A 16,465-nucleotide genomic window follows, 5' to 3' on the forward strand; every position below is an offset into this window, starting at 1 on the left:
GCTCATTTTACTGCTTCATTGGCCCGTTTATAGTTCACGTTTTTGGATGAGATGTTTCCCCTCGCCTCTTTCAGCGCTCTGCCCCAGTTAGACCTCACTTTAAATCAGCTGCCCTTTGCAATAGATGTCCATTTATCTATTTTTGCATGTGTATGGGCTTATTTTGGAAAGACCTCAGTCACAAGGCGGAAAAGGGGGCTGTGTGAAAAAAGCTGCTTTGCCATTGGTAGCAGCTGTTGCTGCTGAGACACCTCTGAGGAAATGGAGAATTGGACACACACTCATCCAATTTACCATTAACAAGACCTTATTGGATGCAGGGCCATAGGAACATGCAGCTTTGCCTTATGTGGCTCTGTTTAGATATGCTGCTGTTCGACGTGTGCGACTGGGGTCTGAGGTAGTCTTGGCACCTTTGTTTGGGGATCTAAGTGTGGTGTACGTAGTAATCTCAGGTCTGTGAGCTGAAGGCAAGGTGCCCTGTATTGTTACATGTATAAGAAACAAAGCAATTCTTACAATGAGAATTTATATACATATATAACACAGAAAATGTTGACATTTAAAAATAAAACGATACATTTGGTACTTAACAGTGACCCAAATAACAAGAATGGGCTAAGCGCTGTTAAAACCATTCGGGGGAAAGTCTGAGCTGCAACATGAGATAGTTTCAAACATCTAACACTGAAGCTGGTCTACAAAGATCGGCAAAAACGAGAGATTTCCATCCGTTTTATATTTTCCCCATTTAAAATCCAACCACACTTAAAGCACTAGGTTGTTCTTAAGCTTTTCAACATAGCAACCACTGGTCAGAAGAGTGTTGACGTCATCCTCCAAATATACAAATATATAATTACTCCATAGATCCCATGAAGCACAGATCTACTTCTGTATGTGCTCAGCAGGTTTTGAATCTTTTTTTTTTTCTTGTGCAACACCTGTGTGTTGTTTCTGGCCGGGTAACTCTTTTTTTTCCCTCCTTTTCCCCATAAACACACCTCACATTCTTTAAAGGGTGATGTATCTAGACATATTTGTCTTTCAACACATTTTTTTTTCTGTTGGGACAAAAAGATAACAAAAGCATTCTTCTCACAGTTTTGATGGAACATTCAGTTCGTGAAAACAAACAACGGTGGTGAGATTATTCACTTCAAAAACCAGAAAAACTGGATTCAACTGTGGCCAGTTCACACAGAAGAGAAGTTGAGCAAACCGTCCGGAAACTGCTGATCAGATTGTCACGATAATGACCCACATTGTGTTTCTCTCTGATAAAAAAAATCTGTTTTTTTCCAGAGAGGTCAGGGTTTGATAGAAGGCAGGACTTTTTACTCAAAAGCATCATGGTTAATGAGAACAATGTGAATCTATATGACTTTATCACAGATGCGGAGGCAGCTTTTCTTGAGAGACATTTTAGCACTTTAGATTATGAGTTATTAAATGAAGTTTCCTGAATCAGAACACATACTGTACCCACACTTGACGAGTCCTCTAGATAAGACAACTGGTGCTTTTTAAATGCTGATGGATGTCTGATTCTGAATGAAAAGTCAGTGTGTTCACGTCGTTTGACCACAAGTTCAGATGAGGCCATCATGCTCAAAAATAAACGTGTGCTTAGTAGGGAACGAACACAGTTCCTGTATTTCTGCGAGCTCTGTTTGAAGTGAACACATTTTCAAAGAGGGGGAGGCGGAGAGTGTAATGTTACATGGGAGATGTTATTTGATAAACACGCAGTTGTCATCTTACAAACACAAACAGAATCCAGCGGAAAGATTAGCCTTGGCCCTTTAAACAGCTTGTGAAAAATGAGCCTCCTGTCAACCACGTTGCATAAATGTTTACTAAGAAATACCAAACATTGTGTTCTATTTGTTTTACTTTGCCTCAAGTTTGCCCATTGCCACAGAATAGTCATCCCCGGAGTTAAACACGACTTTGCCAGCGTAACAAACAACTAGAAGCAGACAGCGACCAGAAACAAGTGCAGAAAGCGGTTGATCCAGGCTGGCTCGTGGCCATGCAGCCATTACCCTTCAAGTAGTTTGCTTCAGCATTGGACCAGAGGTCTCCAGAGTTGAGTGGGAGTGTTTCATCACTTTATAAGTCTTTAACCAAAAGGGGAGAGCTTGGAGCAAAAAAAAAAATAAAAAAAAATCTAATGGCCCCGGCGCTCTCTCAGAGGCCAGAGTAATTCTCATTCCACTTCAATTGCCACAGCGCGGCACCGCTGCTGCTGCTTTCTTGGCAAACGGAGAATTCTTAAGTGCTAAGCTGTAAATTTGCTTAATTTGACGTGAGTCCGAGGGGAATGGGATCATTTTCTTTCAGGGAAAAAGGCTGGCATATTGGCTGACAATAAGCTGGAACGGTCCAACATGGTGTTTCTGTTCTGCGATGATGGCTGAAACACACAGCGGACAGCGCTCGACAGAGCTGTAAAACCGTTTGATTCTGGCACCGCCGCTGTGTGACTCATTCTCATGTTAATACTGTGAAAGCCTTTCAACTGTAATTTCTGTGGAACAAAATGATGATTTTATCCTAAAGCGATTTAAAGTGGTTTGTCTGTTTGTACATATTTCAGAATGTGAGGATGCTTAATTCTCACACACACACACACACACACACACACACACACACACACACACACACACACACACACACACACACACACACACACACACACACACACACACACACACGTTACTAATCTGTCTTAAATTGCTCATATTCTGGTCCACTATGCAAATTGAGTGTCATGTACAGGAGGAAACGACCAGAATTATGGTCACAAGATGCAGGAAGTGTCACTCATTTCATTTCTGACTTCCACCTGGGAGAAGTCACAGGTGAAATAAAAACGTGGAAGCAAAACTGTAGATACATATCATTTTTAATACATGGAAACAGGTCAATGCTGCTTCACCAAAGAGCAAAACTGTTACTGAAGTGCAAAGTAAGTTTGCTATTTTGTACAAATTACACCAATGTCTCATTGTCGAATACCGAAGGATTGAATATAAATTTACACCCACTTCATACCTGATATCCTCTGTGTATCTATAAAATAAATGTAGATACTATTGATGTACCATTATCTTTAAATTTTGGACCGTTATATAAATGCACTGGCCATTCTTAAACCTTAGAAAAAAAGTAATCACTAGCACAGTTCAATCACTACGCAGATTGAGCTTTAGCAACTAAGTAACAACACAACTGTACAGATGGTGAATGATTGCCAAAACAATAGTTAGCTGAGGTTAATTAATAATATTCTACTCTGACACAGGCTGAGTAATATTTGCTTCACACTGATTTGCTCACCTTATAATGACGTTGCAAGAGATAAACTGAGTAAAAAAAACATTTCTTGTGACCTTCTCTGGGATTTGACTAAGTAGTTTTGCTGTGAAACTATAGTTAAAAAAAGCAGTAGTGTGTCAGTGGGAATGAGGGTGAACTTGAAATAGCGTGGTGGTGAAACAGAAACGTGACAACTGTGGCATTAGAAACGCAGCAATGTGGCGGAGACTTACGGAAATTCTTAGCAGGTTGCAGCAGGTTCAAGTTTGGGAGTTTTGTATTGTTTTGGTCACAACTGTTGCACTACGTCTAAAACCAAAGCATTACGATGAGCTTTATTTCTGTTGAATGACTCTTGAATATCACCAGCACCAACTCCCCCCCCCCCCCCCCCCATCATCACGAGAACCTTTAAAAAGACCGGTTTCAGTGTCACAGCTGTGACCTTCGTAAAACAGAGCTGGGCAACAGGTGGGCATCATGTGTGTGCTAATCTTCCACATTATGGTTGTTGATAACAGACACCGCACAGCCCCGCTCAGTTAAAACTCAGTAATTTAATATGGAATACATCAGCAATGTGATATTTGTAGCATGGAAGAAGCAAAGGTTGGGAAGATTCTGCTGATGCTAATAATAGAAAACGTCCATCATTCACTGTGGGTTTCTGTTACCAGAAGAATTCTGTGAGTACCGCAGAGCCTCCAAAACAAGACATTGGGTGTCCACCGAGGGATTTTGGGATTATTTTTTTCACTCGCTCTCCTCCTCAGTAAGGGCATGAAAATGTGGATTGTATTTCGCTGCGACAATCCTTGCCAATTTTGGAAGGACAAGGTCGGTGAATGTGCAGCCTTCCCCCTTTTTCACAGACCACCCTACTGTACCCATCAATTCTCACACAAGGCTCATGGTGGCTGGCCTCTGAGCAACCGCTGATTCAACCTATACGATTAGAAAGCTATGGGGCTGGTCCTACGATCTTAAACTAATTTATTATGTAAAAGTTCAGGGTTTAGAAAAGTATAAAGGGCCACACACATTCAGGCCCCCCACAGGATGGATTGTAAAAAACTTTGGTGATCCACTTTTCTACTAGCGCCATCATCAGCTCAATTTTAGTATTTGTCATTATGACCGAATGTCTGATGAACTCAGCTGCACTTGTACTACAAATGTTAGCTTGCTAACATGCTAAAACTAAGATGGTGAGCATGGTAAAGTGTATACCTGCTAATCATGAGCATATTAGTATTATCAATGTGAGGGTGTTAGCTTGCTGACGTTAGCCTTTAACTCAAGCACCACCATGTCTCAGTCACTCCGAGTCTTTTATGTACAAGTTGTACAAGAGTTGAATAGCTGTGCTAACAGAATATAAGATTTTATTAGAGTAGTCATATACATATACATGAAATGTAACTTCTGCATTTAACCCATCCCTAGCTTATTGGGAGCAGCGGGCTGCTGAGAAGCGCCCGGGGAGCAGTTAGGGGTTCAGTGTCTTGCTCAGGGACACTTTGGTTGACCTTGCGGTTGCCGTACAACCCTCTCTACCCGTTGAGCCACGGCCGCCCCCTATGAGCCCCATTGTGAACGCAAAGAGCCATGAAGATATCAGTGTTTGAACTCTCTATCCCCCTTTATTTTCTCCCCCCCCTCTCCTGCCTGCTAGCATGATTCAGGTGTTCCACAGTCAGGCCCTGTGATTAGTCTAATTTGCACTAACACTGGCGAGCGCCGCACCTGTTGCCTGTGCACTGCCTGCAGCCGTGGTCCCTCAGCAGGCTGACAGGCCTTCCCTTGGATAATCCAATCTCCTCGTTACGGCGTCGCTGCTCTCCACCAGCACAGGAAAAGGGCATTTTTTTGTTTTTTTACCTCGTCTCCCTCTGTTCTCGTGGCCCACCATACTCCTGATGGCTCATTATTGGACCATTCATAAATACTGCCAGCCAGTACCCCCCCTCCTTGTTTTTTTTACAGCTTGCCACTGCCCCCCCCCCCCCCCCCCCCCAGCGCTCTCCTCTACCTGCCAATAAGTTGAGTGAAGCTTTCCTTCAGGTTCAAAAGAGGCCCTACAGCTTTCCACATGACAGCCTTCCAGTATCCACATACTCACTCCATTTGGATTTGAAACAGCGCCAGGAGAAAATCAAGTGACACAGGCCACACAGAGAGGGGAGGGAGGGAATGTGATCCCACTTGATTGTTGAGAGTTTATATAGCGAGTGATGACAAAGTGCTTTATGACTTTGCAGTGTTCGCTGGGGCCTGCGATTGAAGCCTTATACAGGCAAAGCCCCCTGCTGACCTTGGCTTGTCAAATGTTCTCCTTTTCACCAGGAAGGAGCGAGTGTTCAGCGGCTGCTCAGAGCCGGTAAGCTGCTTTTAGAGAGACAGCCGCGGAGAGCTTTTGGAGGTGACCCATGCTTCTTTACTTTCACAGCTGATAACACTATTGAGGAAACACATCAGTCAGATAAAAGTTTGGAACAGCTAACCCACTGAATCATTAGCATATGTTGAAATATTAAGCCACAAGTCTGCTGCCATGTATGCGGCTCTGTGAGGCTGTACTTGAGCTTAATGCTAACGGCAGCATGCTAACATGCTCACAATGACATTCTGATGTAACAAGTATAATTGTCACCATTTGACCTTTGTCTTGAAAGGCCGTTAACAGATTTTCACCGCAGATGTTGATAACATCAGTCCAAACGAGGATTCCCGAGGAGTAAAAGGATATTTCCAGAGGGGTAAAGCAACCGGTGGAGTTCCACAGGCCGTGTCACAAATCAAGTATTACATGAGATTGCTCCCAGCTGCACGCCACGTGCTTTTTTATCTCACAGGGAAGAGGAAATAGGAGAATTTCTTCCTCAGGCCTCCTCTTCCTGCATTGTCCGTGACCTTTTGCTATGCAAATCTTTACAGGGCAATTCCCCTCGGAGGGAGATGTCATGAAGCCATGTTGGGTGGAGCTTGAAGCTTCAAAAACCAGACCTATGCTGCTAGGATGTGAAATGTCCTGAATCAGTGTGATAGGAAAACAAAAGCTGGACCGGGATCAACGCTCAAGGAGGAGTTTTAAACGAGTGGAGATGATGCGCGTGTGGTGAAGACGGATCACGGTAGCCCTCTGACTGGCTGCTATGGGCTAACAACCCTTGCATTGATCCAAGAAGACACCCAGCCCTCTAACCTGCTGAGTGCTCAGTTCCAGTGAACAATGGAGTTCAGAGCGCGTCGATACACTACCCTATTGAGTGCTCTCCGTTTAGCAGCAAGATTGATGAGGTTAAGGCTCCCAACCGGGGAGCCAAATGGTGTCAAAACCAAGGTGTTGCTTTGGACTAACAACCCTTCACTGCACTACCAAACAGTGGAGCTGGTTACCGGCTGATACGCCAGCTCCAGACTCTGCTGGATGTTGTTTGGATTTTTTTAAATGTAGATTAGAATATGAGGGTAGAATAGATGGTGCTTTCTGGACAGGAATGCACTGCAAATCCCCCAAGACACTAAATGATGTACAAGTGGATTTATTACAGTAGGTCCCTATAAATCTAAGGTTGGCCTGAACTCCAGGGAGAGGTTAATGGATTACAAAGGGATGTGGTATCGAACCTCAGAGAAGTTTATACACCTCATCAATATGTGAAACGCTATTGATCATTTAGACCCGGATAAATTAAATTCATACACTTGATAATGCATGGCAATATTCAGAATCCCCTGGATGTGGAAAAATTGGCTTTTTCAGTCCAGCTTTTTCTTTTTTTTTTGGGGGGGGGGGGGGAATCTATGGTAGGATATTGTATCAGTGGCAGTGTGTGATTTGAGCTGCATTGTCAATGCTCCCAGAACTTATCAGCAACCTGTGTGACCAGCATCCACCCTCTTTTGCTAAAAAAGCTCATCAAAAGAAATAACTGAAATTGAGGATTTTGGGAATATCTGGTATGAATTAATGCTATGGATCCTAAGTCTCTCATACAGTACACTCCCTACATTTTAGCATTTTGGCTACATCTAAAGCAGCATCCAATCAGGCCATAGCTTGTGTAAGGTGACTGAAAGTCAACCTGAGAAGTCGTCCATCTAATGGTGCAGAGACGAGTTTCAGGTGGAGCTCTAAGGATAAGCAATGTCCAACATTTTAGATCCAGAGAAAATGATCTGACTATTTTTTTAAACTATTAGATAAACTCCCATTTAAGGGGACCTCCAACAATTTTACAGGTATGATAACTACTGTGTTGCAAAAAGCCTTTTGTGGCTCCACAGGGAGCTGCACCAAAGCTGATAATAGGCTAGCCGCTAGAGGCTAAGCTGCTACTGGCATTACACACTGGATTCCCTGAGTTGCATTGTGGGTACTGTAGGTGCCAGGTTTTGACAAGAGAGAAGAACGTGTGAAAATAAAAAAAGACAATAGTGTGCAATGCTTCATCGGGGAAGAACTCTATCAAATTAGATAGATATTCATACACGTTACAAGTACTAGCATGTCAATAGCTAAGGTACGTTTTGTAGTTAGTATCTTATACAAGTTAGCAACATTAATGCATACTATGCTGAACCATTTGTAGAATTGATATCGCTCACATATACTTAGGACTTATTCCTCGAAGTATGCTTAGCATGTTATAAGTGAGTTTAGCTGGGATTGAGAAGGAACAGCTTAGACTGCTGAAAGTTTAACAATGTATAGCTGAGCGTGACAAGCTGACTCTGAGATGTCCTAAAATGGACACTAATGAGGATGAAGCCATCTGATTTAGGCTACAATTTATCAATCAACATTTGCGCCACTGGTGGTAAGAATTCAAGCTTACCCAAACAATCTCTTTATTATTTATTTATTAATCTTTATTTATTAGCAATTGTTGTTTTTGCATTACAACCTCACTGAACTGCTAGCATGGCAATAGACTTATCGTGTTATTAGTTTACAGTATATACAGTAAATGGCACATGGTACTTCTTTTCACCCTGGTGAAATCAGTTACCTGGGAAAAATCCCAGCATACCTTTTGTCTCTGCAATCATTATACCACCTCTCCTTGATTTTTCATCTCTCTGCCTGTCTCACCCTGGATAAAAGTTGTCTGTTGGAATGAGCAAAAAGTATTTATTTCAAAATAAAGCACTTTATAAAAATTACATTTAAGTCTATAATGGCTTTCCTCACCATATTCAATGCATTCTTTTTTCAGAAAGCACTACTCCCACACCAAAAACCAAAAGACTCTGACGATCCACATACGCAAATAAACAACACTTGACACAATGTGAAACTATGTCACTCATCAATTCCAGAGAGAAAGCTGAAAAAGGCCTCATGGCTTTTTGAAAAGTACTGAAGGGTTCTCATCTGTATCTGAGACACACATTACAGCTGGTTCAAAGAAGTGACAAAAAAAACCCAGAAAGCTCAGGAACCACAAATATAGCAGAAACTTTGACCTAAATTGATTTTAGAATTCACAGGCCTTTGGATATTCATGCATGTTGGATTTGTATTTATTTTAATATTGTATTTCTTTTAATATATTTTAGTATTTCTCTGTATTTCTTCTTTGAGTTTTTGTTTGTTATTGTGCATTTTTTTCATTCTTTTAATATTAATAGGACGGATGGACATACACATACAATATATTTCACTCAATTATGATTTAGAATTGGAACATTGTTCTTTACTGCAAGTCAAGTATTTTGCTGTGAGTGTGTGTGTTTCAAAATATATACTTATGCAAAAATATAAACATGGAAAATCCCTGTAATACTAGGTTGAGCCTTTAAGAGTAACATACTGCAGCATGTATTTAGTGTCCAGTGGGTTTAAAATGAAAATATAAGGGAGATTCTACTTGAGGTAAAGATTTATTGCACTTTGTACAATTTTGGGCTGACAATCAGACAGTAATCAGCAGGTTACAGAAACTGGTTCTACAGTGGCTAAGAAGCAAAAGTTACACCTCTTGATTATGTACTTCTTTAAACCAACCTTAGTTATCCATACAAATTCATCTCTACAAAATCAAAAAATATAGTTTACAGCATACTGTATTGTTGTTGACTCCTCATTTCAACAGAAACTCAATCAACATCACCCAAGTGAATCTGTCGGTTAAGACGGGTGACAAAGAGCAGTGCCCCTCTACCTTTTCTGTCTTCCTATGAAGGCCATGTGATGGAGGTGGAAATGGCACCAGAGCTGATATCCCTTCTTCTCACTCATGGACTCTTCTTGTTAGCTGGAGACAGTGAGTACAGAGTGAGTAATTCAATAAGTCAAGTATTCATTTATTACTTTCCTTTTCAATCATAGGGCAATGTTTTTTTTGTTTTTTTTCTAACTTCCCCCATCCACCTCCACACTGAGAAAAGTGATACAAGTTCTGCAACTTCCATCTGTGGCAGCCCTCGTTGTCTTACTGCAGCTTAATTATAAAATATTGGCGCCGTTTTCTGTAAAGATTACTCACTGTAGGAGGCCCTACATAATTTGGACCGCAGGGTTTGTCACGGAAAATAATACAATGCAACTGGGCTTTCTGTATTAGATTTCCGCTTTTAGCCTCCTTGACATTTCAAGCTGCATGAACTAATACATCTGTTATTTGTTGATCATTTGATTATTAACATACTTCACAAACCAAATCAGCTGCGCTGCTGGAGATGCAGAAACAGCTCAGCAGACGGTCTGGGTTTTCTCGCCTGCCACGCGCAAACACGCTCGTAAAAGATTCACACAATTCAGCCCCTCAGTGAAAAAAGGAAAGCGGGCGGGAAAAAAACATTTATCTTCTCCTCCTTTGAGAGTATGAGCACTCTGACACCGGCATGGAACAAAGCCCGTCATCACATTCTAATCTCGAATTTCAGGGCTTTTATTTCACCCAAATGCCACCCCGCTGGCCTTGTGAATTATTGACAGACTGACACCAATGCGAAAGGACACATAAAAGAGGCTAAAAGCTCCGGCCCTGGCAGAGCTTGTCCTCTCCTATTGCCGTCAACGGGGAGACGAACTTTGCTAATGCTTCTCTGGGAGCTCACGGTAACTTTGAGACTGAAGTGCCAACATATGACTCCTGACCTACAGCTGCACTATACAGGAGAGAGATTGTGTGCAGCGCTGCTTCTTTGGTCTATATAAGAACCGTAATACAATTACAAGGACACCAAGGCAAAGCTGTGAATTATCTGATCAAAAATATATCCTAAAATCAAAAGCAGTCTGCCACACACAGCCTTTTAAAGTCATTCTGATTTGACTGTTGCTCGTCACACCATGGCATTTGGCTCGGCATTCAGTCATTTAGTCTGCATGATGAAAAGTAAATCGAGGTAAGCCGTGTGTCAACTAGACACTCCAGTATTTGTCAGTTTTGCATCTTCTCACGCCCACTCCTCATTTTGCTCAAGATTAAGATGTTAGAGAAACAAGAGGAAACAGACAGTGAAGATAGATTAAAAACAAAACAAAAAATAAAAAAAACAAAACAAGTGTGAGCGGAGAGGAGCAGAATGAAACAAAGCCGTCGGCAGAGATGAGAAGCGGTGTTTGGAGAGTGTCTTTGTGCTTTCTACTGCTATCTAATCCACCTCGCTCTCATTGCTGGCACCCTCGGGCTGCCTCAGTTTGTCCACCTGTTCGTTAATCTGTCCATCCCCACCACGCCGATCCACTGTCTGCATGCTTACACCGTCCTCCTCCTCCTCCTCCACGTGGCTGAGATCATTGTCTTCCTCCTCTTGCTCCTTCTTCTCCTGCTCCTCCTCCTCCCCCTGTACCTCCATGCGGTCCTTCAGGTCCAGGACCTGGGTTGCTCCTTCGCCCACAGCGCTGTCGTCTTTGTCGATACCATGCACTCCATCGGGCCCTCCCAGTGCATCCTGGGGGCTGTGGTGTCCATCTCTGGTGGGGGAGGAGCTGGCGGACTCGTTGCTGACGGGAGAGATGTCGCTGCTGCTGTTGGTGTGGTTGACTGGCGACAAGTCGGGTGCCGAGGGTGGCTTCAGGGGAATCTGCCATGAGGGGATTTTAGGAATAGCGGGAGTGGACGGGAATTGTCTCCTGCGGAAACGTGGAACAAACGAGAGAGAGGAAGATCACGACCTCATCAAAAACCTCACTGTGATTAAAATGTGCTAAAAGAGCTTTCCCACGATCAGCCAATTGGGCACACAAAACTACACATAGCCTCCTAAGTCAGGTGTTGAATGAGAACATATCTTCAACACTAGTTTACATTTCAGCATGCAGCCACACACAAAGCACCGTATGAAAATCTCATAATTACAGCTCAGAAAATGGCTTTTCCCCCCCCAAACCGCCAGATGTTTGTCACACCTGGTACAGATGCTCTGAGATTTTGTTTTTGTTTTTTGTTTAATCACATCCACTGCAGCTTTTAAGATCAAAAAGACAACGTTGAAATGTAATGGGATAAGCGCTTCTTAGTGTTTAAAAAAAAACAACAGTTTGGAGATGATTTGGATCATTTGAACAGAAAGGGAACACGCTTGGAAACAGATGGTGACTCAGAGCCTTTAGTTTGTGATTCAAGCCTATGCCAGAAAACTCATTGTGGGAGTCAGGATGAAGTCAGGAAAGCAAATGACAAAGGGATATTATTGCTGATTAAAATGTACGAGGCGAACAAAAACATGCTCAACTAGACAGTTCTGAGGCAATTTTCGTCCTCGCCGGTTTTCTGATGTACGCCACTACTTCAGGCTTCATTATGGACACTGATACATAATCATGCATGCTAATGGGCCTGACTGAGCTGGGCTGCGCCTGACTAGATTGGGGAACAAAGATGGGAAGAACGAGGGGATGTCTGGCAAAAGACGACGAGACCTTTAACAACACAGAATACTTTACACCTCGCATAAACATGTGGCAGGTGGGTAGGATAAGATTTTTACACTGACAACAAATAAAATGATTGATTGGAAAAGTATCTATTTTATCAGGACACAGCTAAGTTTTCAGTTCATATAAGTCATTTCTGTGTTGTGTCATTTTGCGCTCATAAAAAGGACTGAAGTTGTATAGGAGCAATTATGCACGTGTGGTTATTTTGCTTACCAATAAAAGCAATAAAACACAGAAGACCAGCTGATGCCTGCAGTATGCTAATCGACCGAGGCAAGTTGTGAAGTAAAAGAAATGGTGCAATCAGTATTATAACCTCCAGTGCCTGTGAGATTAAACATATTTGAGATTAATGATTATGTTTTCAGTGTGCGAGCAATTTGGAAGAGCAATGTGACAATCCGTGTTCTTTTATTTTATTTATTTAGACACAAGCGCAAACTTTCAGGCCATCAACAACAGTGTTCTGTAGAAGTGGTTATGGAAGGATAGTTGCGTGATGATTGTTGTGTACTAACATTGTTTCTGAGATCTAAACTCATATATGTACTTAAATGATGAATCTTAACTAAAGGTCAACTTAGTACTTCTCCCTAGAGCTTTCAACCACATCTCACAGTCTTCCTCAGCAGATGGGAGTTTACTCAGTTACATTCAGGCCTGTAAACTCCAGTGGGTTGGAAAAGGTGACAGTTTCTGTATCCCATATTGGAGAAGAGCGGGGAAAATGATCTAGGTGAAAGGAAGAATGGGACATGGCTCTTTCTAGGGTTCATTCCTCTTCTATATGCTCAGGACACACCTTAATACAGTCAAAGTGTTACATTGGCTACATTTCCCTGAAGCTATACTTGTGAGGTGAAAACCGACCCCAGCAACCATCTACCATATGTTCTGGTCTTGTCCTTTTCTGGTCATCCTAATTTGATACAATTTACAATAGTTATGGCTGTAATATTATCATCAAACATAAGATCCAGACCATAAAGTTGGTGATGCAGCCTCAACGGCGCTTTTCTTTTTTTAATCTCATTTTTTAGGATCTATACTAGCACTAGCATAAGCATTGGCTATTATTCCTGGGGTCCTTACACATACCTCACAAACCGCTGAGAAATGAAGCCAAAAAACTGCAGTTCTCTTAAATGGCCACTTGAGGCTGGTTCAATCTCAATTAAAAGGCCCAATTTTACAGCAGAAATAAACATGTTTACTGCCTGGGGCGAAAAAACAAAAAAAATGTAAACATAGAATCAATCCAGGATGGGTAGTTGAGGACGGTTTCTTTAAACACTAACCATGTCCCTTGATTGGGAATGTATCTGTCATTTTGCAGCATTTAGAGTGGTCAGTTGACGCTATCCCTAAACCACACTGCATGGTTCCATACTTCAGTCACATGACGACAACAACAGGGCTAACTCCATTTGCAAGGAAGACCACATCGCCCACCAACCGGAGCAACATTTTTCATTTAACAGCTTAACAGCACGATAAAATATGTTTCTGAAAACATTTGAGGACAAAAAAAGGCAATGCAGTAAATAAATCTTTATTTATATTTCATCAGCGCTGCCTCGTTTAACAGTTTGATCGGAGTTCACGAGCGGAGCAGTGATTGACAGCTGCGTTAGACTCCTTTCCTTCGGGCGCAGGGGAATCTTGCAAATGCCATTAGGAGCACTAAGAAGAGCCAGAGGAACCCGATTTATTCACAGATTATCTGTCTTATGTATGTCTGTCAGGATACAGTGACAGTTTGAGCAAATATGCAAAAAAATATTTGAATTAAAGTTACCTACTGAACCTTGAATCTGTCAATACCCAGTTATTATATGTGAAAACCCCCCAAAATAAAGTAAGGATAACAGAAAAGAGCAACATGGTGTTAAAAAGTATTTTAATGTCAGATATGAATGTAATGTGAGCTTTGTTCCTGTTTAACACCATCAAATGGTTCAAATGGACTGAATGCAGGATCTCAAAAGTGCACAAAAACAGTGAGTGGTTGGCCGTGCCACCCACCCAACACCCACACCCTCTCTGTTTCATGCGTTTCATTCTGTGACGGTGATCTGGATAACTTTGTTACCTGCCGAGCAGTAAGCCCTTCAAAGAGACGATCTCAGCCTTCAGCTCTCCAACTGTTTGGTTGTCCAGGACGCGGTAGGTTGAAGACGATGTCTATTGGAAACACACACGTGAGACACACACAACAAATGTCACAGACACACACACATGCACTCACTGTTCAGTTCACATGCAGGGTTGGAGGACAAAGTCAATATACATCTTTCAACAACTCCTCTGTGCCTAGTCTCAACAACATGAAATAATAATAAAAAAAAGGAAGCTTTGTTTGGAAAAAAGGACATTGGGTTCAAGGTAAACAAATATGGTAAATGCAAATGCTAAAAGCCGCATGTTTTTGTGTAGTCGGGTCATTCGTCACCATAACAACCTCGGCCAACGGCCTACTGCTGGTGATGACAGAAAGGAGGACGTACAATCTCACTACAGACACCTTTATGGCCTCGGCTGCTCAGAAAGTGCAGCGAGTGTGAATCATGCTGTTTTTACATAATTTTCCATACTATCTAGAAAAGATTAGGCCAGTGTCCAGTGTTTTGGATAATTATTTTATCTTGAACAATGGCCACATTCATGAAGGTAGACCAAAGCTTAGCAGTTTGTTTTGTTCTTTTTGTCTTTTATCAAAAGGCGTGCGTTATCACACACACCGGTGTGGCGTGAAATGTACAGGGGCATAATGGCAAGTATTTGAATGGCAAATTGCTGCCAAAAATCTGTCTCCGCAGCACTTTTTTAGAAATAGGCAGGCCTTTGACAGAGGGAGCTATGAAATGATGACTTTTGAGAAAAGGCTTGAGGAGAAAAAATACAATCATGCTAAAACTGGACTACTGCTGTTGCAAAGCCTTGTAGACTTTTGGGTTCCTGCAAATTGAATGAAAATCGTCTAGCAACTCCAACACGGAAGACAGTAAAGGCCCAACATGGAGGTCAGGATAAATCTGAGTTTGTGAGATATTTAAAAAAAAAAAAAAAAACATTTCTACTACATAAAACCATTGCAAGTTGTACCTCCCCAGGGCGCTCAAAGCAATCCAAACCGTCATTGGTTGAACTGCTCATAGACAAATGCAACTTGTGACGAGGCATCACGAGAAGGCGTTGCTTGGCTGTAAAGAGTCTCAACCCAAAAGACTGGGAACCAGTGATGTAGATAATTGTTCCCCATACACAATCCATTCCTGAATAAAAAGCACAAACATGTGCAAGAACAGGGGGATAGACTGATGAGACCAGAGGGAAGAAGACAAGGGAGAAAGTGGGATAAAAGAAAAGTAAAAACTCTAATTAAGACTCTCCTGACTCACCAGAGGAAGCTTGTTAGGCAGTGTGGACCCCCTATCGAGGGGAGAGGGATAACTTGGACTCTTTCACTTATAATTAAATCTAAGAGAAATTAATTGAATCACATCTGAAAGGGATCACACTCATTTACAGTGGAAAGGAGGGACGCAGAGGAGGAGAAGTGAAGGGAGACAGAAAAGGAGGCTTTTTTGGCTCTTATCGACTCCTAAACCTCGCTGATAAGGAGCCCCGTTTTAGAGGCGGTGCATTGGAGGCCTGCTGAAGACACTCTTATTACAGCCGTCACCTCATTAGAACCATCTTAATCCCTCGCCTCCCCAAGGCCCCCGTATAATAAGGCTGGATTCTGCTTCTCTCTCATTTTACATTAAAAAAAAAAAATTAATTGCTGTATGGGCTGAGCTAAAAGACTTCCAAGGCACAGAATCAACTTAAGATATATGCAAATTGCTCCAAATAACTGAAAATTATTATATCACTTAACATAAGAAAAAAAAAAAAGGACTTTAGAGTAGAATTGTTAAACCGCCAGCTACATAATGTGCATTATCCACCGAGCAGCACCCTATAATATCTCACATCAAGACAACAACACTACCACTGACATATGTCTTATTAAGTCTGAAGAAACCTAATTAAATGGTGGACCAGGACTGGATTTCAGCTTTGAAATACATTATGTGAGTGTGTACACACACACACACACACACACACACACACACACACACACACACACACACACACACACACACACACACACACACACACACACACACACACACACACACACACACAGTGTAAGGATCTTGTGTTAAGTGCACTAGCTGCTTGGGCGGAGGCTGAGTG

General features: G+C 42.0%; 1 protein-coding gene across 2 annotated transcripts in view; it reads right to left on the reverse strand.

The window, feature by feature from the left end:
• Positions 1 to 9,200: 9,200 nt before the first annotated feature.
• Positions 9,201 to 16,465, reverse strand: part of pex14 (peroxisomal biogenesis factor 14) — a 44,896-nt gene continuing 37,631 nt past the window's right edge. Inside the window, exons 8-10 of one of the 2 annotated variants that reach the window (XM_068733232.1) lie at positions 14,313 to 14,404; positions 11,041 to 11,413; positions 9,201 to 9,587 (exon numbers count right to left, since the gene is read on the reverse strand). In XM_068733232.1, the coding sequence (XP_068589333.1) occupies positions 9,564 to 9,587; positions 11,041 to 11,413; positions 14,313 to 14,404 (489 nt within the window). In that variant the 3' untranslated portion in view covers positions 9,201 to 9,563. Of the gene's footprint in view, positions 11,414 to 14,312; positions 14,405 to 16,465 lie in introns of both variants that reach the window. The other variant, XM_068733231.1, reaches the window with a different exon arrangement.

This window comes from Cebidichthys violaceus, unplaced genomic scaffold, assembly GCF_023349555.1.
Source record: "Cebidichthys violaceus isolate CVI_PGR_0920_01 unplaced genomic scaffold, fCebVio1.0.p SCAF_6, whole genome shotgun sequence".
Classification (NCBI taxonomy): domain Eukaryota; kingdom Metazoa; phylum Chordata; class Actinopteri; order Perciformes; family Stichaeidae; genus Cebidichthys; species Cebidichthys violaceus.